A 26,424-nucleotide genomic window follows, 5' to 3' on the forward strand; every position below is an offset into this window, starting at 1 on the left:
GGCAAACTTCAGCTCTAGAGCTGAAGTTTTTGTTTTTGTAACTGGCGAACTTCAGCTCTAGAGCTGAAGCACCACAATTAACAGTGATTTTTTAAGAAAATAGCAGTAATTTGCTGAGATGGGTGGTGATTGAAATGAAAGACAGAGAGAGACGCGCCTAAAAATGAGAAAGAGAATGCAGGTTTGGCTTCTCAATTTCCAGAAAATGAGAGCAGCGACAGCTACTGGATAACTTTATTTCTGTTTAGTTACGACAACAAACTATGAAAAATTATTTTTTCTTAAATCTCTGCCAGCACTGCAAGAATGAGAGGAGAAAAGTAGGAAGTTGGATCAAAAGTTTTCAAAATTTCCTATTAAAATTTAACTTTAAATCATTTCGATTTAATTTTTCACTCTAGTTTGATTTCTAAAATTGTCTTGAAATAACCTTTACCATACAAAAATAGAGGTAAGGTCTGCATACATCCTACCTTTTTCAAACTCCACTTTGTGGGATTACATTGATATGTTGTCGATGTTGTACTCCTAATTGTACATTTCTTCTCAACTTCCCTCCGAAAGAAATATATTTTGGTTTAAGAAAACTTAAATTTTTTCTTATTTTCACTAAGTGACCGTTTTGATTTATCTATATGTAACTCTAGATAAATGAAAGCTTGCACAAAAATAATCTAACATGATATTTATAATAGGCTGGTAAATGTATCTAATATTCTAATTTCTTTTCTTAAATTTTGTTTACCAAGCATTTGTTACTATCACCATATAAAGACTCTTTAGAATTGAAATTACTGAACATCATTGTAAAAGATTTGATAAATAATTTGTTAATTTTTTTCAAATTAATGATTTAATCACTTTAAAAAGACACCATGCAGCGGGTGCAATAGGGCCCATGAGTTTATAGGAGAATTCAAACAAATGCAAAGAGAACCAGACTACTAGAGAGGTCTCAAATGTGAAAGGTAAATGGGACCCATAGGTAGAAAATTCGGCGGAACAGAAGCACAAGTTCAAATGTAGTACTGGTTTTCTTGTCCTGTTGTAGATACGTACATTCATAAAGCAAAATGGTACAACATTCTTAGAGCACTGACACCATCAGATAACCCCAATTTTTCCAAAATACCCCATGAATACAGTCCAAAATTAAGCGTAAAAACTCAAAGGGTATTTTTGTCAATTCACCTGGACGACCCTAAGCTCCTCTCCTAGCCGCTTCTATAAGGGGTCGTTTGGTAGGGTGTATAAGAATAGTGCGGAATAAGGTGTATTAGTAATGCATGTATTAGTAATGCATGTATTAGTAATACGAGCATTAGTTATGCAAATATTATTTCTTGTCTATTATTTGGTGTGGTGTATTAAAATTATAATGCATTGCATAATATTTTTTAAAAAAATAGTTGCTTACAAAATACCCTCCATATTCTCTAGCTTTAAGGGACTTTAAGGATAATTTTGTCTTTAACCATGCTAATGCATGCATTAAAGCCTTGGTATTACTAGTGTCATAGTTTTCTATGCATTACTTATGCATAGGATAATGCCAAGTATGATGTATAACTAATACAAGTATTAGTTATACACAAGTTGAAAAAAGGTACCAAACAATGTATTAGTAATGCATATAGCTAATGCTTGCATTATTTTTTCTAATACCTCCTACCAAACGACCCCAATAGTATAAGTAATGTACTTTGTGTGTCTTGTGAATTGCAGTTACGTGCGGCAATCCTGCTGCAGTTTGTTTTCCATAGGGCAATTTTCAACCTTGGAACTGTTTTGGTTAGTTACATTAATCCTGGCTTCTACACTCGGAAAGAGTGATAACATCTCCAGTTGAAAAGGGAAAAATAGAAAGTGTTAAAACAAGAAATTGATAATTAAATTTCTCTCATTTTCGCCTTTCTATGGATTAGCAGAGGACATGTCAAGAACAAAGGGTGATGTTAATGCTAAAGAGGTTTTTTCTGATGAATTATATAGTCAATCTACAATTTATCTTGCTGCTGCACATGCATTGAAATCCAATTACTCGATAAGAGAGTTATTCAAATACGATTTGCTGCTCATATCTTCTTATGTGACTAGGAAACCACTGAATGTTGATTTCATGTCTTACCAAACCAATGTTATTCTATTTGAACTTGTTTTGCAATATCATCATGTTGAAGGAGTCACGTAAGTGGAGTGACAGTTGGATCCCTACCGTTATAGGATTAGTTAGAGGTTGTTGTTAATTAACTAATTAGAAGTAGTTAGGTCGGTTATATAGTGTATAAATACATATACAGTGTATTATTTTCGATAGAACAGTGAAAGTTCATTTCCTCTCCTTTCTTCTTTGTCTCTTCTCAATCGTGTGTTTCACAGAAGTTTTCATGGCAGAAGCTTAACATGGTATCAGAGCTTAACACGACAGCCACACTCATCTGATTTTCATTTCAATTTCATATGAACGAAGCTTCGTCTCCTCCTTATTCTCCTTCTTCTTCGTCTCAAAGAAATATCAAGTCGATAATGACGACGGAGAAAATCGATCACACTCATCCCTTGTTTGTGCATCCTTCAAATACTCCAAGCTTTGTGTTAGTTCCAGTTCAGCTCACAGGTTCTGAGAACTATGAGATATGGCTGAGATCGGTGAGAATTGCACTTCAAGCAAAACGAAAGCTAGGGTTCATAACTGGTACCTATAACAAGGATCAATTTAGGCCAGAATTGCATGAAGATTGCGAAACATGTAATGCAATTGTGCTCTCGTAGATCATGAACAAAGTGTCACCAGATTTACTTAGTGGAATTGTGTATGCTTTTAATGCTCACTTAGTTTGGGAAGATCTTAAGGAGAGGTTTGATAAGGTGAATAGGATGACGATTTTTCAACTACATCGAGAAATTGCTACGATTTCTCAAGGAACAGATTCAATATCCATGTATTTTACAAAATTGAAGGAACTCCGAGCTGAGTATGATGCGATGGTACCTTCGACAAGCTTGAAGGAGTACGCAGATTACCTTCAGCGGCAGAGGTTGCTACAATTTTTAAGTGGATTGAATGATTCCTATGCTCAAGCTAGGAGACACATCTTGATGAAATCAGTAGAACCTGCCTTGAATCAGGCTTATGCTCTAGTTGTTGAAGATGAAACCCAAAGGAATACATCATGAACATCACATACTGGACTGAACTCAATAGCAGAAGGGAACGACATCAGAGCTTTGTAGAGTTCAGCTGCTAGAGGAGGCTCAATGCATAAGAACAAAAGAAATTTAAACTTATATTGTGATTTTTGCAAGATAAAAGGACATAGTAAGGAAAATGGTTATCAACCCATTGGTTATACAGCTTATTTCAAGGGTAGAATGAAACCAGTACAAAGAGTTGCAGATGGTCATCAACACCAAAGGGCAAATGCTGCACATCATGGAGGTTCCTCCAGGCTAGAGGAAATTGTAATGCAGGAAAAACAAGTATGGCTGGAGCTGCTTTTTGGAACTTCTCTTGCAGGGACAGCAAATGGAAACAATAATCATATGCAGATGCAAAGGCAAGGTTCCCACAACTCTATGCAGATGCAAGAGGCACAACCTCAAGGATCCAAAGGGGGAGTTAACATCACTTTTACTCCTGAGCAGTATAATCAAATCCTACAGATGCTCAACAAAGAAAATGTACCAGAGATATCAGCTAACATAGCAGGTACTATTTGTTCATTCCTGGAAAGTAAAACAGGTCACAACATGATAGTGGACACATGAGCAACAGACCATATGGTATCGACTCCTGAAATGTTGTTTGATCTATATGATTACCCTAAGCATGGTTCACTAGTACATTTTCCAGATGGAAAACAATTACCAATTAGTCATGTTGGTAAATGTAGATTAGCCCAAGGAGATATTAGTGATGTGTTGTGTGTGCCTGAGTTCAAATTTAACTTGTTCTTAGTGGCTAAACTAACTAGAGAGCTACAGTGCTTCATGTCATTCTATTCTGATTTCTTCCTGATGCAGGACCTTCACACTGGGAAGGTAAAGGGAACTGGTAGAATGCAAAATGACCTATACTACTGGAGAAACAACATACATAATAAAGCACCATACTCATTGGCTTCCAAGTTGACACTATCAGCAGGATTATGGCATAGGATACTAGGGCATGTCCATCATAGAGTACTGCAACAAATAGATATATGTAAAGGTGTAAATACATCTGCAGACAGAACTTGCTCAATTTGTCCATTAGCTAAACAAGCTAGATTACCTTTTCCTCAAAGTACTGGTAGAGCTGGTAAAGTGTTTGAACTAGTTCATGGAGATGTTTGGGGTCCTTACAAGGTATCCACTCATGATGGTCATAGATTCTTTCTTACACTAGTTGATGATTGTAGTAGAATGGTTTGGATTTTTCTGTTAAGGTTGAAGAGTGATGTATCCGTTGTAATGAAGGACTTTATGAAGCTAATAATTTAATGGTTCAATCAAAGTCTTTAGAAGTGATAATGGTACAAAAAATTTTAATTCCCATTGCAAAGATCTGTTTAATAGTGCAGGCATTCTACATCAAAGCTCTTGTGTTCATACTCCACAACACAATGGAGTTGTTGAAAGAAAGCATATACAAATTCTTGAAGTGGCAAGAGCCATCAGATTTCAGGCATCCATACCCTTGACATTTTGGGGAGTATGTGTTCAGAATGCAACATATTTGATCAATAGGACTCCATCTACTGCTTTAGCAGGTAAGTCCCCTTTTGAGGCATTCTATGGAAGAAGTCCCAACTTGCAACACCTAAGGGTGTTGGTATGTTTATGCTATGTCACAAATGTAGTTGCCAAGAGTGACAAATTTTCCAGTAGAGCAATCCCTGCAGTGCATATGGGATACTCTAGTACTCAGAAGGGATACAAGCTGTATAACCTGACTACAAAGTTATTTTTTGTGAGCAGAGATGTGTCTTTTAGGGAGATATTTTTCCTTTCAACTCTTCTCATTATCAATTGAGGCCCCTAGTTGCTGTTGATTGGTGGGATGTTTCTCATGATCCTTTTGAACTTGAAGTAGAGGCTGTCACATGCTCATTGGAGCAACCATCTCCTCCTGATACTGTCCATCATCCTGGTGGCACTCCTGCTCCTTTGTCTTTGGAAGGAACAACAACCAATAACAATGATGAAACTACCAGACACACATTACCTATTCCCTTAGATGAGGAGATAATGGCACCAAACACAACTCATAGTGCTGCTTCAGACCTTGAAGGTCCTAGCATGCCCATAAGACCAAGAAAATCATGCAGAACATCTAAGCCTCCTGGGTGGCTAAATGATTACATACACACAGTGTCTAAGCCACATCTCATGCAACAATGGAATCTCCTTATCCCTTGTCAGCCTATATGTCCTATGCTTCACTCTCCAATCCCCACTATACAGTTTTATGCAGCATGTCCGCTATCAGAGAACCTGATACTTATGAGGAGGCTTTACTCAATTCTCACTAGGTAGAAGCCATAAAACAAAAGTTGCAGGCTCTACAGGACAACCATACTTGGTTGCTGGTTGAACTTCCTAGTGACAAGAAGCCAATTGGGTGTAGTGGGTGTTCAAAGTCAAGTATAATGCCAAAGGAGAGGTAGACAGATACAAGGATCACCTAGTAGTTATTGGCTATACTCAGCAGGAGGGGTGAAGATGGTCACTGTGAGAACTGTCTTATCACTAGCTGCTATGTTTGGTTAAAAGCTGTATCAAATGGATGTCTTCAATGTATTCCTTCAAGGTGATCTTATAGAAGATGTTTATATGATTCCCCCACATCTTAGGACAGGGGGAGTGCAGCAAAGTTTGTAAACTCCAGAAATCTCTATATGGATTAAAACAGGCATCTCGCCAGTGGAATATCAAGCTTTGTGAAGCTTTTTTATCTTCATGATTCATTCAGAGTCATTATGATTATTCTCTTTTCACAAAAAAGTCAGGTTCTCACTTGGTTGTTATCCTAGTCTATGTGGATGACCTTCTTATTACAGGGTCCCCAACATCTATGATCCAAGACGCCAAACTCATGCTTCATCATCATTTCAAGATCAAGGACCTGGGGGAGATGAGATACTTCCTTGGTCTTGAAGTTTCCAGGAGTAAAGATGGAATTTTAGTCTGTTAAAGGAAGTTTGCCTTAGATCTCATTGCAGATCTTGGACTGGCTGGTTCCAAGCCTGCTGCCACACCCATAGAACTCAATTAGAGACTTACCATCATAGAATTTGATCAAGGCTGTGAGACTGAATGTACTACTGATGAATTGCTACCTGATCCTGCTGGATATAAAAGGCTAGTGGGAAAGTTGCTTTACCTAACTATGACTCGACTAGATGTAAGCTACACAATGCAGAACTTGAGTCAATTTATACACATGCCAAAGAAGTCACACATGGAAGGGGCTCTAAGAGTGGTGAGATATCTAAAGAATACACCTGGATTGGGAATACTATTGACATCCAAACCATCATTTGAGCTTACAGTTTATTGTGATGTAGATTGGGCAACTTGCCCTATGACAAGGAGATTAGTAAGTGGTTTTATAGTCAAGATAGGAGACTCCTTGATTTCCTGGAAGTCGAAGAAGCAAAATACAGTATCTAGGAGCTCTGCATAGGCTGAATATAAAAGCATGGAAAATGCAATTGCAGAAATAGTATGGCTTACTAGATAATATGAAGAACTAGGAATGCAACTGAAGTTGCCAGTAAAACTGTTTTGTGATAACAAGGCACCACTTCAAATTGTTGCTAATCCTATATACTATGAGCAAATGAAACACATAGAGATTGATTGTCATTTTATTAGGGAGAGGATTCAAGAAGGTCAGATATGTACAGAACATGTACCCACGAACTTGCAACTAGCTGATGTCTTAACCAAAGGACTAGGGAAGGTACAACATGAAGTTTTGTTATCCAAGCTGGGAATGTTCAATCTGTTTACATTACACAACTTGAGGGGGAGTGTTGAAAGAGTCACGTAAGTGGAGTTACAGCTGGATCCCTGCTGTTATAAGATTAGTTAGAGGTAGTTGTTAATTAACTAATTAGAAGTAGTTAGGTCGGTCATACAGTGTATAAATACATGTACAATGTATTATTTTGATAGAACAGTTAAAGTTCATTTCTTCTCCTTTCTTCTCTGTCTCTTCTCAATCGTGTGAAGCTTTCACATAAGCTTTCATGGCAGAAGCTTAACACATCAATATTTGTCGTCTCTCTTCTTGGATCCTAATTTCAGCACTCTATTGTTATTAGTGTTGGGATATACTATTAACCATGCAGTTTAGACATAGTATTTTATTTTATTCTTTATAGAATAATTATTTATTTAATTCAATAAAGTACTATTTTAAATAGATCATTTGTTACATGTGTGTCCTTTTAGTTATGTAGTAGACAATTTAGTGTATGGAGTCTTAGCTCATGCACAGAAGATTAAATTGCCAGTTCTCATAATTAATAAACTATGTTCACAATCGAAGATATTATTGGACAAAATATCTTGATGATTGTAGCACAAGATTATAGTATAATTTATCTTGATTACGGGAGTGATTTTGCTCCGACTTCTTGTGCTAGTATACTTAGTGTATATTGAACGGACCAAGTAGAGAAAAGATATTTTTGTACTGAATATATGTAAAACATTTTCTCTAATTCATTAAATGAGCTTATACTCCTAATCTTGATAATTATTATGATAAATGCAATTTGTGTATTGTTTTGATTTATCAAAAGGTACGACTCTATTCAGAGTTAGTGTATGCCTAATAGATTGGACAATAACAAATAACATTTGTGATATAATAATTAGTTGATAGAATCCATGACTGTCACGACCCAGATTTCCCACCCTCGAGAGTCGTAATGGCGCCTACTAGCGAAAGCTAGGCAAGCCAACCAACTGAACTATTTACCTTGCTTCCATTTTTTTTATCCGATAACAGTTAAGAGCCAACAATTAGATAACAACAGAATTGAATAAGCGGAGCTGCATTGTAAAGTTTTAATAATACTGCTAATACCAATCCATAACAAATCTACCCAAGACTGGTGTCACAACTTCACAGACTGTCTAGGAGTACTACAAATAAAGGTCTGAGAGAAATAAATACAACATTGTCCTTGGAAATACATGAAAGAAACATGAATAGTAGATAGAAGGAGATGCCAAAGCCTGCAGACGCCTGCAGGACTACCTCGGGTCGCCTGATGAACAAGAAATAACAATCTCACTGCAGTCCGAAGTCTACAGCACTGAAATCTGCACAAAAGAATGCAGAGTCTAGTATCAGCACAACCGACCCCATGTGCTGGTAAGTGCCTAGCCTAACCTCGGCAAAGTAGTGACGAGGCTAGGACCAGACTACCAAATCAACCTGTGCAACATAGCATACAAAAATAATAGGAAGCAGATAACAAGATGGCAACAATGATCAACCAGAGATAAAAAAAAAAAGCAAGCAACAAGAACACCATAAATATTTCTCAACAAATAATAAATACAAGTGCAATCAATTAATCAAGTCCTTCAAATAAAATTCTTTCAAGTAAGCATCTTTCGAATATAATTCTTTCGAGTAAAGGTCACCTTGTGACGCCTCATTTCATAATCATAAATAATATATGTCTCAGCCCACTTTCATATTTTCACGGCACATCGTGCCCATATTTATATCACAACCGCACGGACAACTCATGTGCCATTAAATAAAACCATAATATTTTTCCCGGCACCTTGTGCCCACCTATTTCTGTCTCATATTGCACAACAATATTCTCATGTTACTCTGTTCATAGGTTCCATAACCCAATACAATTAAGAACGTTCAAGGAGCCTCATTCACTTAACATAAAGTAGAGTACAACTTCCAACCCAATTAGGAAATCAACAAGAAAAGATGAAGTTATTTTTAGAAATCATTTGATAAAGAAAATACCATTCTCAATTAAAGTACAATATCGAATGAATCATTTCCTTTAATACGAGAAATCAATAAATCAAAACATAGTAGAAATTCGCTTTTAAGTAAAGTACAACCTCAAACGGTTTAAGGGGATATAATTGAGAAATTAATTGAATTAAGGATGTAACAATTATTGAAGTTTGAAGTATTGGAATGTATATATATGTATAAATGCGGTGAGATATTGCAAACACTGTAGGTTCTAACACGAAGGATCACAACAATAAAGGAATTCAAACAGTTTAAACACTTGAATTGATAACAACAAATAAACACAGAAGTAGAAAGTGCACGACATCACCCTTCGTGCTTTTACTCTCTCTCACCAAAACAATACACGGCATCACCCTTCGTGCTTTAACACTCTTTCACCAAAACAATGCACGGCATCACCCTTCGTGCTTTACGATCTTCCTCACCCAAGAAACAAACACAAGGCAAATAGGGTAAGAGAATCTATAACATCGAAATAAAATCAAGTAACAACAGAAAATTAGTAAATAAACGTAAAGGACAACATAACTCAATTATCAACAAGAATCAGGAAAATCAAGGACAAATACACGGCATCACCCTTCGTGCTTTTACTCTCGTCCTCACCATAAGAATCAATATAAATTGCACGGTATCACCTTTCGTGCTTTTACTCTTATCCTCACCAAAAAAATCAATATAATCGGCACAGAATTATATATCGTGCGGCACGGCATCACCCTTCGTGCTTTATCACTCTTTCCTCACCATAGGAATAATATAAATGTGCACGGCATCACCTTTCGTGTTTTATCACTCTTTCCTCACCATATGAATAATATAAATGTGCACGGCATCACCTTTCGTGCTTTATCACTCGTCCTCACCCAAGCAACAATCACAAAGCAATTTGGGCAAGGGAAAATCAAAAATATCACAATAAAACCCCGGTAAGGAAAACAATAGCATGAATAATAACGTCCCAGCAAGGGAGAGAATATCAAAGCAACAACATTCCGGCAAGGGAGATAATATCATCAACCTCTTCTCTTTTTCACATTTACTTCATAACTTGAGTCAATGCTCTATAATGTTCAATAATTCTATTCTTAACTTGAGCCAATACTCTACAATGTTCAACAATTCAATTCTCAACTTGAGCCAATACTCTACAATGTTCAACAATTCAATTCTCAACTTGAGCCAACGCTCTACCATGTTCAACAATTAAATTCTCAACTTGAGCCAACGCTCTACCATGTTCAATTAACAATAATACTTCTACAAGTCATATTCCTCAATAGAAATTATCATATAGAGCATGTACAATACTAAACGGAGTCACATTAATCATAGTATAAGACTCACGAGCATGCTTGACACCAACGTATAGATACTCGTCACCATGCCTATACGCCGTACTCAACAATTAACACATAACAAATAGGACACAACTCCTAATCCCTCAATCTAATGTTAGACCAAACTCTTACCTCACTTTGCAACCAAGTCAGAATTCCAATAAGCCTTTGCCTCGCGAATTCGTTCCCGAAATTCTCAAATCTAGTCATAACTAATTCAAAATACTCAACATGAATCGTAGGAACTAATTCTATATGAATTTACAAATTTCCTAGATTAAAATCCAAAATTTAGCTCAAAAATTGCCCGTGGGGCCCACGTCTCGGAATCTGACGAAACTCATAAAATCCGACAACCCATTCCAATACGAGTTCAACCATACAAAAATTATTGAATTCCAATGTCAAATAGACCTTCAAATCCTAAATTTTTATTTTTGAAAAGTTTTACAAAAACCACAATTTCTTTCATCCAAATCCGAAATAAACGATGAATATTGATATAGATTCATGAAATGTAATCACTTTCGGGTATAGAACACTTACCTAGGTTGATTTGGACTTGATTTGAGCTCAAAATGACCCCTTCACCTCAAAACCCAAACCCCCAACACTAAAAATACTCTCTCCCCCAGTCTGGGCTTCGGACGCGATCTGGTCGCGATGGCAGCACTTCACTGCCAACCATTTCTTTCGGACGCGTCGTATCCGTAGGCTCCTCCTCCAGCCTTTGGTAATTTGGTCTTAACTTCTTGTAGGAATATCCAAATGACAAATGGTTTGAAGCGTTGGAAACTAGACTCAAAGAGCTTAATTTGATACATTGTGCATCACACAACTCGTTATATCCATGTAGATATGCTCGTCCAAAGTGAGGTCTTTTGCGTACTCATTTGCAACTTTAGTATATTATGAAATTTTCTAACTTGGCTTAGGCTTAGGACTTTACTTAGATCCCATATATCTTTTAGTACGCCTCGTACACTTGCTATCATATCCATTTGGTATTCATAATGGTAATAGACCTCTTCCACATATAAAATAATATAATTAGAACATGTCAACTTTCTTATTTCGCCAAAATGCGCCAAATTATCCTATGGACTTCCAAATCCAAATTTGGACACACGTCTAAGTCTGAAATCACCACACGAAGCTATTGACATCATTAAAAATTCCAATTTAGGTTCATTTGCTCAAAAGTAAACTCTTCGGTCAACTCTTTCCATTTGAGCTTCAAAAATAAGATTTTGATTTTCTTTAAATTTAACTCCGAATCTTACGAAAAAATCAAACTTGACTGTACATGCGGGTCATAATGTGTATTATGAAGCTCCTCGAGGTCTTAAGCCGTTGAACGAGACGCTAATTCTTATAACGACATATCGGGTCGTTACAATGACTCAGTTTTGAGTTTGATGATACCACTTTATGTAAGCTTATAAGTTTTCATGTGAAAACCCGGCCGGTGGATTTTGTATCCGTCACATGAAATAGTTTAAGCGAAATTGTAAAGGATTTAATTAGTTGATTAAATTAAATTTTCAGTGATAATTTAATTAACTGGTATTTGAGATCTTAACATGGGGAATTAAAATAAGTGTTATTGAATTTTCGAAATTCATATTGAGGAGTTCAATTGCAGTTTTTTAGTGGAATAAACTGCAATTAATTATAGTAAGAATTAATTCATGCTAATTTCGAATTAATACTATAATTAGTAGTCTCTTATTATTTCTGTGGTCCTTGCTATATCTAGTAAAAACCTTGACTGACTTGGGTAAAAAGTGACTTGGGAGAAAAGTTTTCTGGTAGAGTTAGAGTAGGATTCTACTTGTGAAAGTAGAATCCTACACATTTTTGGAGCCCTATTTTTGGCTAAAAATGTGTCTACTTAAGAAAGACAATATTCACTCAATAACTCACCAGTTGTATTGTTCTTGCCCACTCAAAGCAAACTCGTCCAAGGATTTACTAGGCATATAGCAGTTAGCCCTGGATTCCTGCCGTGTGGAGGATTTCTGCAACAATTTCAAGAGGTTAGTGCTTCTAATCTATTAATTATAGCATCGTCTAATTTACATGTATTTGATGCCTGGATTGTATGCTTGCTTCCGCTGTGCATGTTCTAACAATCGGGTAGTGTTTTGAAACTCTGCGCAATCCACAGTACATATTTCACTTGAAACTTATATCTTTCAAATGTACGCATATTTCATACTACGTGGTGTTTAACATGGTCATTCACTGATTGATGTCATTCAACCATGATAACTTTCTGGGTTAATATATTCAATTGAGATGTTTTGATTCTAGGGAGGAAAAAGGAAAAGGGACAATAAAATTGCTTTTACCTCTTAAGCATCTGTCTCTCAAAGAAAATATAATTTCGAAAACAAGATGTTTTCGTAATAACATAATAATTCAAGTTTAATGATTGGTGAATGTAATCTTTAATAACATAGACTTCACAAGTTCTCAATAATGTTCATTTTTGATATGTTCAGCTGCTGCCAACTATCAATTCTAGAAACCCACCATTGTTGAAGCCACCAACCCATTCTAGAAGCCACCATTGTTGAAGCCTCCATTGTTGAATGAAGAATTCAACCACCAACCACCTTCTTTAAGGCTATAAATAGAGCCTTATGTTTTACACAGAAATATCAATCCAGAGAGATTGAAATACAATCCAGGAAGAGATTGTGAGAACAAAAAGAGAGTTTGGTGAGGTTTTTTTGTAGAGAGAAATTCTTGGTGTAAATTCTCTGTAATTCTATTCTTGTGAAATAGAGTTATTTTTCCTCCCAAATAATCTTCATATTGATCCGAGAATCACAACAAGTGGTATCAGAGCCTTCGATTCTGTGTTCATCGAGAAATATCGGAACACTGAAAATTTCAACCCGAATTTACGTTTTTCGAAAACGTGATCTTTGGTGTGTTTTGATCATTTCATTAGATTCTTTACGTCGATACGAATTCAACGCAATTTTCCAGAGGCAAAACAAAGCTAAAACGAAGAAGTTATGGCAATTTAAATTTTACTATTTTTCTTTCCTCTGTCCAAGGAAGAAGATGATGAATAGTAATTGCCCAGTCAGCGCCACGTCATCATCCAGTCAGCATCTAGTCAGCGCCCAGTCATCATAAATTTTCAAAAATTTATGAAATAACCCCTGAAGTTACTGAAATTATAAATCTACCCCACAAGTTCAGTATATTTTCGATTTAAACCCCAAAAGTTTGGTGTAAATTTTGAAAATTTTCTGGAGGCCCTATTTTGACCCAAGAAGAGTCAATCCTACCAATTTTCACCATTCCGGACGCGTTGGTGAGGTCCGTTTGGTGAGATTCTGCTCCAAAAATTTTGACCAAGCCATTTTAAAGATATAATGGAAGAGTCATCATCATCTAGAGCTATGATAAAGCTTACTGCCACAAATTACACATTGTGGAGACCTCGGATGGAAGATCTCCTCAGTTGTAAAGATTTTTTAATCCCATAGAAGCAAAGGGTAAGAACCCCGATTCCACCAAAGAAGCAGAGTGGAAGAAATTAAACAGAAAAACTATCGGTCAAATTCGACAATGGATTGACGATAGCGTTTTTCATCATGTTGCACAAGAGACAGACGCGTATGCCCTCTGGGTGAAGTTTGAAGGGATGTATCAAGCCAAGACCGCTAGGAACAAAGCCTTGTTGATGAGGTGTTTGGTAAATTTGAAGTTAAAGCACAGAACTTCAGTTGCCGAGCATACCAATGAGTTTCAGAGCTTGATAAATCAATTATCGTCTGTTGACATGCCGCTCGGGGATGAGATGCAAGCCCTACTACTTCTTAGTTCTCTTCCTGATAGATGGGAGACGCTGGTAATCTCTCTCAGTAATTCAGCTCCTAGTGGAAATATGACCATGTCTATGGTTAAAGATGCCTTATTTAATGAAGAAGCCAGAAGAAAGGACATCGATCATGGTGAGTCGCATGCCCTTATTACAGAAAGAGGGAGACAACAAGAAAGAAGTCAAGATAAGAGGAGAGGCAGAAGCAAGAGTAGGGGAAAATCCACATATGGTAGGAAGTCATCTTATGCGTGCTACCACTGTGGAATAAAGGGCCATTTAAAGAAGAAATGCAGAAAAGTGCATAAGGAGAAGGAGCAGTTGAAGCAGAAGGATGGAGATGCATTAGTCACTACCCACGGAGAGGTAGCCATTTGTTCCATCCAAGAAGAGACATGCCTTCACGTCTCAAGTCAAGAAGAAAACGAATGGGTGGTAGATACTGCAGCATCATACCACGCCACATCCCGAAAAGATTTCTTCACAACATACAAAGCAGGAGACTTTGGAGTAGTGAAGATGGGGAACACTTCTTCCTGTGAGATAGTTGGAATTGGTGATATCAAAATACAAACAAATATCGGGAGTACAATGATATTGAAGGATGTCCGTCATGTGCCAGATCTTCGTCTAAACCTAATATCAGGTATAGCTCTTGACAAACATGGTTATGAAAGTTATTTCGGAAAAGGCACATGGAAATTGCTGAAAGGGGTTATGATTCTCGGTTGAGGACATATTTGTGGCAACTTATATAAAACTCATGTGAAGGTATGTTCAGACAGCCTCAATGTTATGGAAAAAGAGGCGTCTCAAAACCTGTGGCACCAGAGACTCGGTCACATGAGTGAAAAGGGGATATCAATTCTAACGAAAAAGCAGCTTATCAGAATGGATAAGAATGCTGCTTTAGACCCTTGTAATCATTGCTTATTCGGAAAGCAACATAGAATCTCTTTTACATTTTCTTCAACCAGAAAATCAGAGTTACTCAGTCTGGTACACTCTGATATTTGTGGTCCCATGGAGGAGAAATCACTTGGCGGCAATAGGTATTTTCTGACTTTCATTGATGATGCTTCTCGAAAGGTGTGGGGGTACTTCTTAAAGACAAAGGACCAGGCTTTTGATTATTTCAAGATATTTCATGCCATGGTAGAGCGTGAAACGGGAAAGAAATTAAAATGCCTTCGTTCAGATAATGGAGGCGAGTATACTTCCAAGGAGTTCGATTCCCATTGCAAGAGACAAGGGATTCGACATGAAAAGACGGTCCCACGCACCCCACAACACAATGGAGTAGTCGAGAGAATGAACCGGACAATTATGGAAAGAGTCAGAAGTATGATCAGTATGGCAAAGCTGCCTAAGCCATTTTGGGGAGAGCTGTTCGCGCCGCTTGCTACCTAATCAACCGGTCACCATCAGCCCCGTTGAATTTTGAGGTTCTAGAGAAAATATGGTCTGGTAAGAATCCCTCATATTCTCACTTAAGGGTATTCGATTGTTTAGCACATGCACATGTATCCAAGGAGCTCAGGAAGAAGCTTGATGGTAGAACTATACCATGTATCTTCATAGGCTATGGAGATGAAGAATTTGGGTATAGATTATGGGATCCAATACAGAAGACGGTGATCAGAAGTAGGGATGTTGTATTCCACGAAAACCAGACAATTGAAGACATTGAAAAGCCCACAATGTCTTATGAAAGAGGTTCCAGTGCCCAAAAAGTTGGTCCAGATCCACTACCATTGCAGTTTGACACAAATAGCATGGGGGAGCATGAAGCAGTACCAGAAGCAGAACAGGAGGATGTTTGGCAGGGGGAGGCACAAACCCCTCAGGAAACTACAGAACCATCACAGGGGAACGATGATGGTACACCTCCTGAAGCTAATAATCAACAACCTCGTCGATCTGAACGAGGTCAGATTCCATCAACTCGATACCCAGAAACCGAGTATATTCTACTTTCTGAAGATGGAGAACCAGAGAGTTTCCATGAAGCTATATCTCATAAGGATAAAGAAAAATGGCTGCAAGCAATGACCGAAGAGATGAACTCTTTACAGAAAAACAACACTTATGAGATTGTGAAACTTCCACAAGGAAAGAAGGTACTGAAGAGTAAATGGGTATTCAAGCTGAAGAAAGATGGCAGCGGAAAGGTGGTGAAGCACAAAGCCCGGTTAGTAGTCAAAGGATTCCTACAGAAAAAGGGAATTGACTTTGATGAAATATTTTCACCAGTTGTAAAATTGACTTCAATCCGCATCATCCTTGGATTGGTAGCCAGTTTGAATTTGGAGCTTGAACAAATGGATGTCAAGACAACATTTCTTCATGGTGATCTAAATGAAGAAATCTATATGGAGCAGCCGGAAGGTTTTGAGGTTTCAGGAAAAGAAAACCTCGTCTATAAGCTTACGAAAAGTTTATATGGCCTAAAGCAAGCACCGAGGCAGTGGTACAAAAAGTTTGACTCATTTATGGCAAGTCAAGGATATAAAAGAACTATTGCAGATCAGTGTGTTTACATTCAGAGATTTTCGGATGGTAATTTTGTTGTACTTCTACTTTATGTAGACGACATGTTGATCGTCGGACAAGATGCAACAAAAATTAGATAGTTGAAGAAAGAACTCTCTAAGTCCTTTGAAATGAAAGACTTAGGTCCAGCTCAGCATATTTTGGGATTGCAGATAACTCGAGATAGGAGAAACAAGAAGTTATGGCTATCTCAAGAAAATTATATTGAACGGGTGGTCAAACGGTTCAATATGAGTAATGCCAAACCGGTAGGTGCCCCTTTGGAAAATCACTTCAAGTTGAGCAAGAGTTTGTTCCCCTCATCCAAGAAAGAGATTGAGTAGATGTCTACAATTCCATATTCTTCAGTTGGAAGTCTAATGTATGCCATGGTTTGCACGAGGCCAGATATCGCACATGCGGTAGGTGTGGTAAGTCGTTTTCTTTCTAACCCTGGAAAGAAACATTGGGAGGCAGTTAAGTGGATTCTCAGGTATCTTAAAGGTACTTCAAAATCAAGACTGTGCTTTGGGGGAGCTGATCCAGTCTTGGAAGGCTATACATATTCAGATATGGCCGGAGATCCTGATGGAAGAAAATCAACCTCAGGATATATTTATACTTTTGCAGGGGAGCTGTGTCATGGCAGTCAAGATTGCAGAAGTGTGTTGCACTATCCACAACTGAAGCAGAATATATTGCTGTAGCGGAAGCTGGAAAAGAAATGTTGTGGCTAAAGCGGTTTCTCCAAGAACTAGGGATAAATCAAACAGAGTATAAGATACATTGTGATAGTCAAAGTGCAATTGATTTAAGCAAAAACTCAATGTATCATTCTCGGACAAAGCACATCGACATTCGCTATCACTGGATACGCGAGGTGATGGATCAACAACTGTTGAAACTAGTGAAGATCCATACGAAGGAGAATCCAACAGACATGTTAACAAAGGTGGTCACTCAAGAAAAGTTAGAGTTGTGCAGAGACATAGTTGGAATAACTTTCAAATAGTAGCTGTGTTGGAATGCAGCTGAAGTAGCTGCGTTGGAATGCAGCTGAAGGGGGAGAATTGATAAGTTCAGCTGCTGCCAACTACCAATTCTAGAAGCCCACCATTGTTGAAGCCACCAACCCATTCTAGAAGCCACCATTGTTGAAGCCTCCATTGTTGAATGAAGAATTCAACCACCAACCACCTTCTTTAAGGCTATAAATAGAGCCTTATGTTTTACACAGAAATATCAATCCAGAGAGATTGAAATACAATCCAGGAAGAGATTGTGAGAATAAAAAGAGAGTTTGGTGAGATTTTTTTTGTAGAGAGAAATTCTTGGTGTAAATTCTCTGTAATTCTATTCTTGTGAAATAGAGTTGTTTTACCTCCCAAATAATCTTCATATTGATCCGAGAATCACAACAATTTTCATATTTCCTTGGTTTTTGTGCCTTGTTCATTGTTATCAAGTTCATTTGTCCACTTGAATTGGAGAGTTTTCTGTTTTTCCGAAAGGTCAACTTGAAATCAGTCTTGAACCAGTGGTATTTCTTGTTTTTCCACAAGCTTCTTCCCATGCTCATATCATTTAGGTTTTCCACAAACTTTCGCTTGCTTAAATATATTTAATGGTAATTAATATAGAAGTGGGGCATAGTTTATTGATTAAAGTTTTTGTTTTTGAAAAAATATGATATAGAATTTTTGGATTGGCTTGATATGTGATCAAGGGGTTTAGCTTAACAAATAGCAATCGAGAAACTGAACTTCTAGCTTAATTTGCTTATTGGACACTAGTGGCCGTCTCTTCTTCTCCATGTCTTATATTTTGGATTTAGGAGTTTCCCTTCTGTAATTGTCTGATATCTTAAATTTGGGATTCCATAAATATGTGCATCAATGGTTTTCTTCTCCTTAAAGCAAATAGTAATTTTTCACTTATTTCATTTGTTCCTGATGAACTGCCGATTGGAGGGACAAGAGGGGTTGCTCTGATGGTAAGCAACCTCCACTTCCAACTATGAGGTTGTGAGTTCGAGTTTCTCCAAGAGCAAGATGGGAAGTTCTTGGAGGGAAAGATGCCGGGGGTCTATTTGGAAACAGTCTTCCTACCTCAGGGTAGGGATAAGGTCTGCGTACACACTACCCTCCCCATACCCCACTAAGTGGGATTACACTGGGTTGTTGTTGTCGTTGTTGAACTGCCGATTGATGTTTATGAGATACTTACGGCGCAAAGGTAGAAACTGCGCTCTTGTTAGCTGATGCTACAGGGAGAGGTTGTCAATATTGTAACTAACTCGATGAACTGCTGATTGATATTTTTGAGGCTTGTTCCACCATATTCTGGAAAAATCTCGAACGTAAAAGATGCAATCCTACTACTAATGAAAAATACGGAATTAATGCCACATAGGTAGTTTTTGATGCGATTGAAATATTATTTTATTTTTGTAATGATGCGACCGAAATACATAGAAATAATCTTGGTCCATATTCTTTTCCAGAGATGTTGTGGTTCGTCAGATCTCAACACTTGTGCTTACGATGAAGCAGAGGAAGTGGCAAAGAAAATGAAAGAGAGTGGACAGAATGAAAGAGGAGAAGACTATGGAATTGAAGAACTAGGAGAAAGAAACTTTAGAATTTGAAACAAATAAATGAGCATAAATCAAGAAAACAACAGTAATGAAGATGAAGAAGAAAAGGAGGATGAAACAACAACAGAGGAAGAAAAAATATAGAAGAAAGAGGACGAGGAGGGAAAAGAAGAATCAAAGGAAGTGGGTGAAGGAGATAAGCAAGAAGCATTAGTGGATAAAGTAAGAGCAGGAGAAGATCAAAACGAAAGAGGAAAAAGAAAACATCTAAACAAAACGAGTTGATAACGAGACATAAAGAGAAGTTCGTATTCCTGACTTATGTACATTATCTTAGTCTTATAAGTTACAGTATTATTCCTTATTGGGACTTCATATTTAGTTTAGCATTGTCTTCTTTAAACCAAAAGAGCAGAGAGTTTATATATATACACACACACACATATAATATTACCGTATTTTCACCAACTATAATCGGTGGGCAGATCCCCTAATGGCAACCTCTGATCAGATGGTAAGTTATACCGAGCCTACTGTGTCCGAGCGCCTATGAGCGAGCCCAGATGGCTGAGATACAGAGCCAAGTATGGCCGAGCGCCTATGAGCGAGCCTACTACGGCATAACAGTTACATATACCGCGCTTTATAGGGCTGGACAACTATTTTACTTACTGTATTGAGAGAGATGAGTCAATATCAGCAGGTAAGCATATCTTCAAATTATATTTGACGCCCATGTTCCTTAATTATTATATTATTAGTTTAGTTTCAGCTTTCAGTTATTATGTTGCCTTGCATAATCGGTACATTATTTCGTAATGACGTCCTTTTTGTTGGGGACACTATATTTCTTGCCCGCAGGTCCTGATAGACAGTTGGACAGACCCTTCCATCGGACAGAATCAAACAACAGCTTGGTTGGTAAGCTTCACTTCCTCGAGTTACCATGTCTAGACCTTGGAGTCCATTTTATATGTACAGATTTAACGGATGGGTCGAGGCCCTGTCCCGACCATGATACAGTTTTGTTATCTCTAGAAGCTTGTAGACGATTCCTGTATATTTTGTATGGCAGTAGATGTTTATGGTGGCTTCATCGGCCTACACAGTGATATATATATATTGATATATATATATATATATATCAGCTTTTGGGTATGTTTATCCCTCGGATAAGACATTATTTTCAGATGATTCAGAATATGGCCTCACCGGCCTAAGTTGAGGGTTACCCCTCCAGATTTCACAGTTACAGAATGGTACGCTCGGGCCGAGTATGGCATCGGGTGCCGTTCATGCCTCTTCAGGTTTGGGGTGTAACAAAATTATATTTACTAATATGAAGATTTAAGTAGTTTAATTCAAAGTTCTAAAATATTTTACTCTTAAAGAGAAGACAATCTTTCTTTCTTTTTTTTTTTTTTCAAACTTTAATAATGTCTAAACTAAAATAAAATCACAAAGTCCACAATTAAAAAATTTTGGTACCTCAAAATTTTGAGGACCTGAATAAAGGTTTTACTGGCCTCCCCTTGAGCAATTTGTTCACCTCTGGCATTCTCAATCAAATTTTATAAAGTCTCAATTAAGATAAGATAACAAGAACAAGAAAATTAAAGGCAGTAAATGTGTCATCTAGTTACGAAACGAGAGTGAAGCTAGTTGAATAGCACGTTCATGGAGCAGTGATCTATAAATAATTGTTGATGATCAATCAAGGGCGGCTCAAGGGAATTGGTGGCCTAAACCTAAAATATATTAAAAGACCCTTAAATTCTTTCATAAAATCCATATAATAATGAGAAACAAAAAAAAAGCTTATAAGACTTTGATCTAATAGTGAGAGCGTAACACATGATGTGTGCATTAAGCACACGTCATGGTATTGAACCCTCCCATTTACAAAAAGATGGTATTAAGTGAAAATGGTAAAAATATGAGCCTATTATTCATCGAGTTATGAACCTTGCAACACTTGCCTCAAAGATTTCTTAATTAAAAAAATGATGAAACACAAAAAATACTTGCTTTCTAATATATGGATCAATTAAATATGACAAATAAGAATAACTAGTACAGAGAATTTAGGGTGAAATTAAAAGTAAAATCATGAGAAACATTAAAAAAATCTATACATAGAGGAAGAAAAATAGAACTAATGAGAAGATAAATATATTAGTTAATTTAATGTGAGAAATTTTTTATCGTATTAACTCATTCAATCATACCTCTACCAAATTAAAAATAAATATTAAAATTTCACACACATATATATATATATACTGGAAGAAGAGCTACTGTGTGTCGAGTCATTTAGTCAAATTATGGAGAAAGAAGAAAAAGAAAAAAAGAAGTTGTTATCTCTAAGGCTTGTTCCACCACATACTGGAAGAATCTCGAACGTAAATTATGCAATTCTATTACTAATGAAAAAGTCGGAATTAATGCCACATATGTAGTTTCTGAGGCGACTGAAATATTTTTTTTTTATTTTTTTAACGATGCGACAGAAATACATAGACCTAATCTTGGTCCATATTCTTTCCCAAATATGTTGTGGTTCGTCGGATCTCAACACTTGTGCTTACGATGAAGCAGAAGAAGTGGAAAAGGAAATGAAAGAGAGTGATGGACAGAATGAAAGATGAGAAAACTATGGAATTCAAGAACTAGAACAACAAGAAAGTGGAGAGAAAGAAATTTTAGAATCTGAAACAAATAAAGGAGTATAAATCAAGAAAACAACATTAATGAAGATGAAGAAGAAGAAGAAGAGGACGAGGAAACAACAATAGAGGAAGAAAAAAATATAGAAGAAAGAGGACGAGGAGGGAAAAGAAGGACCAACGGAAGTGGGTGAAGGAGATAAGCAAGAAGCATCAGTGGATAAAGTAATAGATCAAGGAGAAGATCAAAACGAAAGAGGAAAAAGAAAACGTCTAAACAAAACGAGTGAGTAAATTTTCAGGAGCTGACGAAGAAGAAGGGTAAGTGGATGAGGACTATCAAGGTGAAAATGCAGGAGACAAAAAAATATAATACGAGTCAAGATTCTGATCAACAATAAGAAAGTGCTGAGCAAGAAAAAAATAAAGGCGGAGATGATGATAAAAATGAAGAAAATGATGAAGAACAAGAGGAAGAGGCAGAGGTGGACGACGATGAAGAAGAAGAAAAACGAAAAGCAGACGAAAAAGGAAAAATGTCCAATATATGAAATATGTGAATTACAATTATATTGATGTTGCCTAAAGTTTCCAAATTGGACAAGGAGGACCGTCAGACACCACCTGAAGGAGATCAATCTCAAAATGTTTAATCTCATGATCAGTTAAATAACGAAAATTAGTATGATGATGAAGATCATCAAGATTTGGCAATTTTAAAATCTATGGCATTACAAATGCAACAACGGGCCTTGCTTCGATGAACTGTATAATTAGATGGGAGAAATTAAAAAAAAGTCAGATTTACAAGTGGTCATTCAAAAATAGTCACCGTTTCAAAAGTAATCAAAATTTAGTCATTTTTCATGTAAAGATAAATCTGAACGAAAACATTGTTCAAAATCCAGAAAAATACTCCAGTATATTATACCGGAACTCCAGTATATTATACTGGAGTTTCAGTATAATATACCGGTCCAGCATAATATACAATCTCTAGTATATTATACTGGAACTTTCCGTGTGTTGGAGTTCCAGTATAATATGCTGGAAGTTCATATACAGGTGTACCGATCTTCAGTATATTATGCTGAAACTTTCCGTATTGCAGCAAAATAACAGCTATTTTTCAATGACTTTGCAAACGCTGGCTATTTTTGAATGACCAATCCGAAAACTGGCTAGCCCCTGCTATTTTTACTAATTACATCGTATATTCAATGGGCCAAGGAGAAAATCAACAGCAGTCCATTTATGATGGCAATACTTTGCAGATTGTAGTTCACAACACTATTTAAATCATGTTGGTGATGCAAGCATGGAAGAGCTGCATCATGCAAATGAGCTTAGCTATTTTCAAATATGTGGCCTTTGTTACTTGGTTGCTTTTGTGATATATCTTGGGGGAGGCACAATTAGTTACTTTTTGGGGCTATTTCTCTCAAGAGGTCTAACAATGTAATCAGTGGAACTTTCGTTTATTACTTGTCTAGTTACTTTGAAAAGAGCAGCATGGTGTACTAAGCTTTCGCTATGTGCGGGGTACGGGGAAGGATCGGACCACAATGATCTATTGTACGCAGCCTTATCCTGCACTTCTGCAATAGTCTGTTTCCACGGCTTGAATCCGTGACCTCCTGGTCACATTGCAACAACTTTACCATTACTTTCTCGATCTAAAATCCTATTGGAGCTATTTCGCTAAGAGGTTTAACCATGTAACTAGTGAAACTTTCATTTATTACTTGTCTAGTTACTTTTTGGATTTAAATTAAGTAATAATATATTAGTGTATATAACTTAAATCCTACTTTCTTAGGTTCACTTTATTTGATTTTTTGGTTATTTTTACAGATATTAAGGAATCCACTTTTTAGTATTAATTAACAATAAAAATGACCATATTAACCTTAATCTGTTCATTTAAAATATAACAAATGCTCTTAGGTTCTTTACACCAAGGGAATTTTAAAAAGAAAAACTAATTTCTTCTTAATATTTGAAAAAAATTAAATATTATGGACAAAAAAAAAGTCAAAAAGTCACTTAAAGTGGACCGGAAGGAGCGTAGGGCAAAGTTAGGTTGCTAGGCACATATCAAGAAGAAGTGTTTCGTATTTAGCCACTCCCAGCTAAGCACATATTTATATCATTAATTCCAAGATCATTTATGGAGAAAAAAAATGTTTTGTGGCGACTTCAATTTTTTTCTTCTTCTGTAAATCAGTATATTCATTTATTGTACATTCCGAAATTTCCTAAGAAATAAAACTCCAATATTCTAGAAGCGTTTGTGTGTGACTACATTTTATAAATCTAACTCCTCGAATCTCTGAATTCAACATAAAAACTGAACGAGGTTTATAGTTTTCAATCCAAACTCCCTTATTCAGTTTTTCTGTCCAAACTCACGCTAATTAGTCATGTTAGTGAATAATAAGTTTTGTCTACTCAAGATAGTACGTCTACGTGACCCTGTCATTGTATCATGAAGTATATGTATCGTATGTTCAAAAAAAAAATATATGATGTTTACAGCTAGTTATGTATCAACATTATTTGCTTTGAAGACTCTTTATATTGTACACGGGTAAAATCGGGCCCACGGAACACCTCGATTTCCTGGTAAGACAAACGGAGTAGGAACGTAACTGTAATGAACCGGAGTCAAAGCGAGGAGCCCCTCCTATTGGGGCTCGGGCAAAACACCTGCCCTCGAGGGTATCGGGGTTGTGTCCTCCGGGTCCGGATCGAGGATCAAGACTTCGGAGAGCATTACCCAACAGCTGCACACGACTAATAAAGGGGCGTGACGTCCGTCACCAACCGGATATCACGGCGTGAATCTCGGTCCGTATCGGCAGAATATCAGTAATTAGCTAAACATAAGATTTTTATCTTTCTTAGAATTGTACGTAGGGTAAAACACACATACTATATAAAAGGGGAAGCTTATTATTCATGTGATACATTGTAACACACATATCACGGCAATTTATTTCAATTCTTTTTGTTGTTCAAAGTTCTTACTTTTGTTCTTAAGTTCTCCATAAGTACAAGCTTGGAATCGAGGGCATCTTCCTCATCAAGCCATCAACCGAGCTCGGAATCACTCTTATCGTTGGTTTGGCTGTTTATTACGTCCCTCCATTTGCTTAATTTAACGTCATTAATCACTTGTATTAAATTAATATACATATCCTTAAAACCACATATAAATTCAATTGTTACCCGTTTTTAAGGTAAACATATATATTAGATAAAGTTTTGCATTTTATATTAATCTCTACCCTCTTGGTCTATAGTATAGTTCTTTATCTTTATGACAATCTACTCGTTCTTTGTATGCTTGATTTGTAGTATTTATTTTGATAAGTTCAAGAATTTACGTCATATCTTTAATTGCGTCTTTAAATTATTAATCACTATTTAATTAAGTTAACATCAAGTATATATTTTGTTGTCATGTCAATATGCCGCTGAGTTATGAAAAAGGATGCTCAACTAGCAAGGTATCTACAGAAACATCTATAATTGGTCTGAGGAACTACTTTGGGCAGAGAACTGGGCGAGAAACAGAAGTGCAAAAGCAGAGTTGTTCAAGGTTGTGCTAGCAGGTGTAAGCACGTGATTTTTGAGCCTCCCCGAGATTTTTCACATTTTTAGCGTGAATATGTGAAATTGGGTCTAATATAGCCATTTTAACTATTTTTACTTTATTTCGTTGCAAAAAGAAAAAAAATCACAAAAAATACATATATAAATTTTAGTTTATGCATTTCTCATAAACGTGGAAAAAATACAAAAAAAATTGTACTTTATTTTGGTACTTTATATAAATTCGAAAATTACAAAAAATATAGTTCTATTAATGTTTGCAGTCATTATAATTTTGAAAAATACAAAAATATTACTTCATATTTTTGTCTTTATTAAAGAACGAAAATTACAAAAAAAATAGTTTTATTAATATTCTATAGTCATTTTAACTTTGAAAAATACAAAAAAAAAACATTACTTCATATTTTATCTTAATATTTAAAAAACGAAAATTACAAAAATAGTTTTATTAATATTTTGTAGGTATTTTAAATCTTGAAAAAATATTTAAAAAATATATAGTTTTGTTTGAATACTAGTCTTATTTTTGGTAGTTATTTTGCTTACATAGGACTAGTTAAGCAACGTTTTCCTATTTCTCGGGTCCGGGCAAAAGAATAATATTCGGGTTCAAACTACCCGGTTTTAGGCCTAATTTCGGACCTAGCCCATAATAAACCGTGTCCAGGACACATGGGGAACCCCACCGCGCGTGGGGAACATAAGCCTCGAACCCCACCACGCGTGGGGCTCATTTTTCTGGGCAGAGACTATACAAATACACGGACAAAACTTTGAAAGAGGGGGACTTTTGAATTTTTTTGAAAAGA

General features: G+C 36.5%; 1 protein-coding gene across 1 annotated transcript; it reads left to right on the forward strand.

Annotated features, from left to right (window-relative positions):
- The first annotated feature begins 2,526 nt into the window (after positions 1–2,526).
- On the forward strand, positions 2,527–3,177 carry LOC138884231 (uncharacterized). Its single transcript, XM_070165306.1, has 2 exons — positions 2,527–2,649; positions 2,773–3,177. Exons 1-2 carry the CDS (start codon positions 2,527–2,529, stop codon positions 3,175–3,177), a joined length of 528 nt encoding a protein of 175 aa, XP_070021407.1.
- Positions 3,178–26,424: the final 23,247 nt, after the last annotated feature.

Source organism: Nicotiana sylvestris, chromosome 12, assembly GCF_000393655.2.
Source record: "Nicotiana sylvestris chromosome 12, ASM39365v2, whole genome shotgun sequence".
Classification (NCBI taxonomy): Eukaryota; Viridiplantae; Streptophyta; class Magnoliopsida; order Solanales; family Solanaceae; genus Nicotiana; species Nicotiana sylvestris.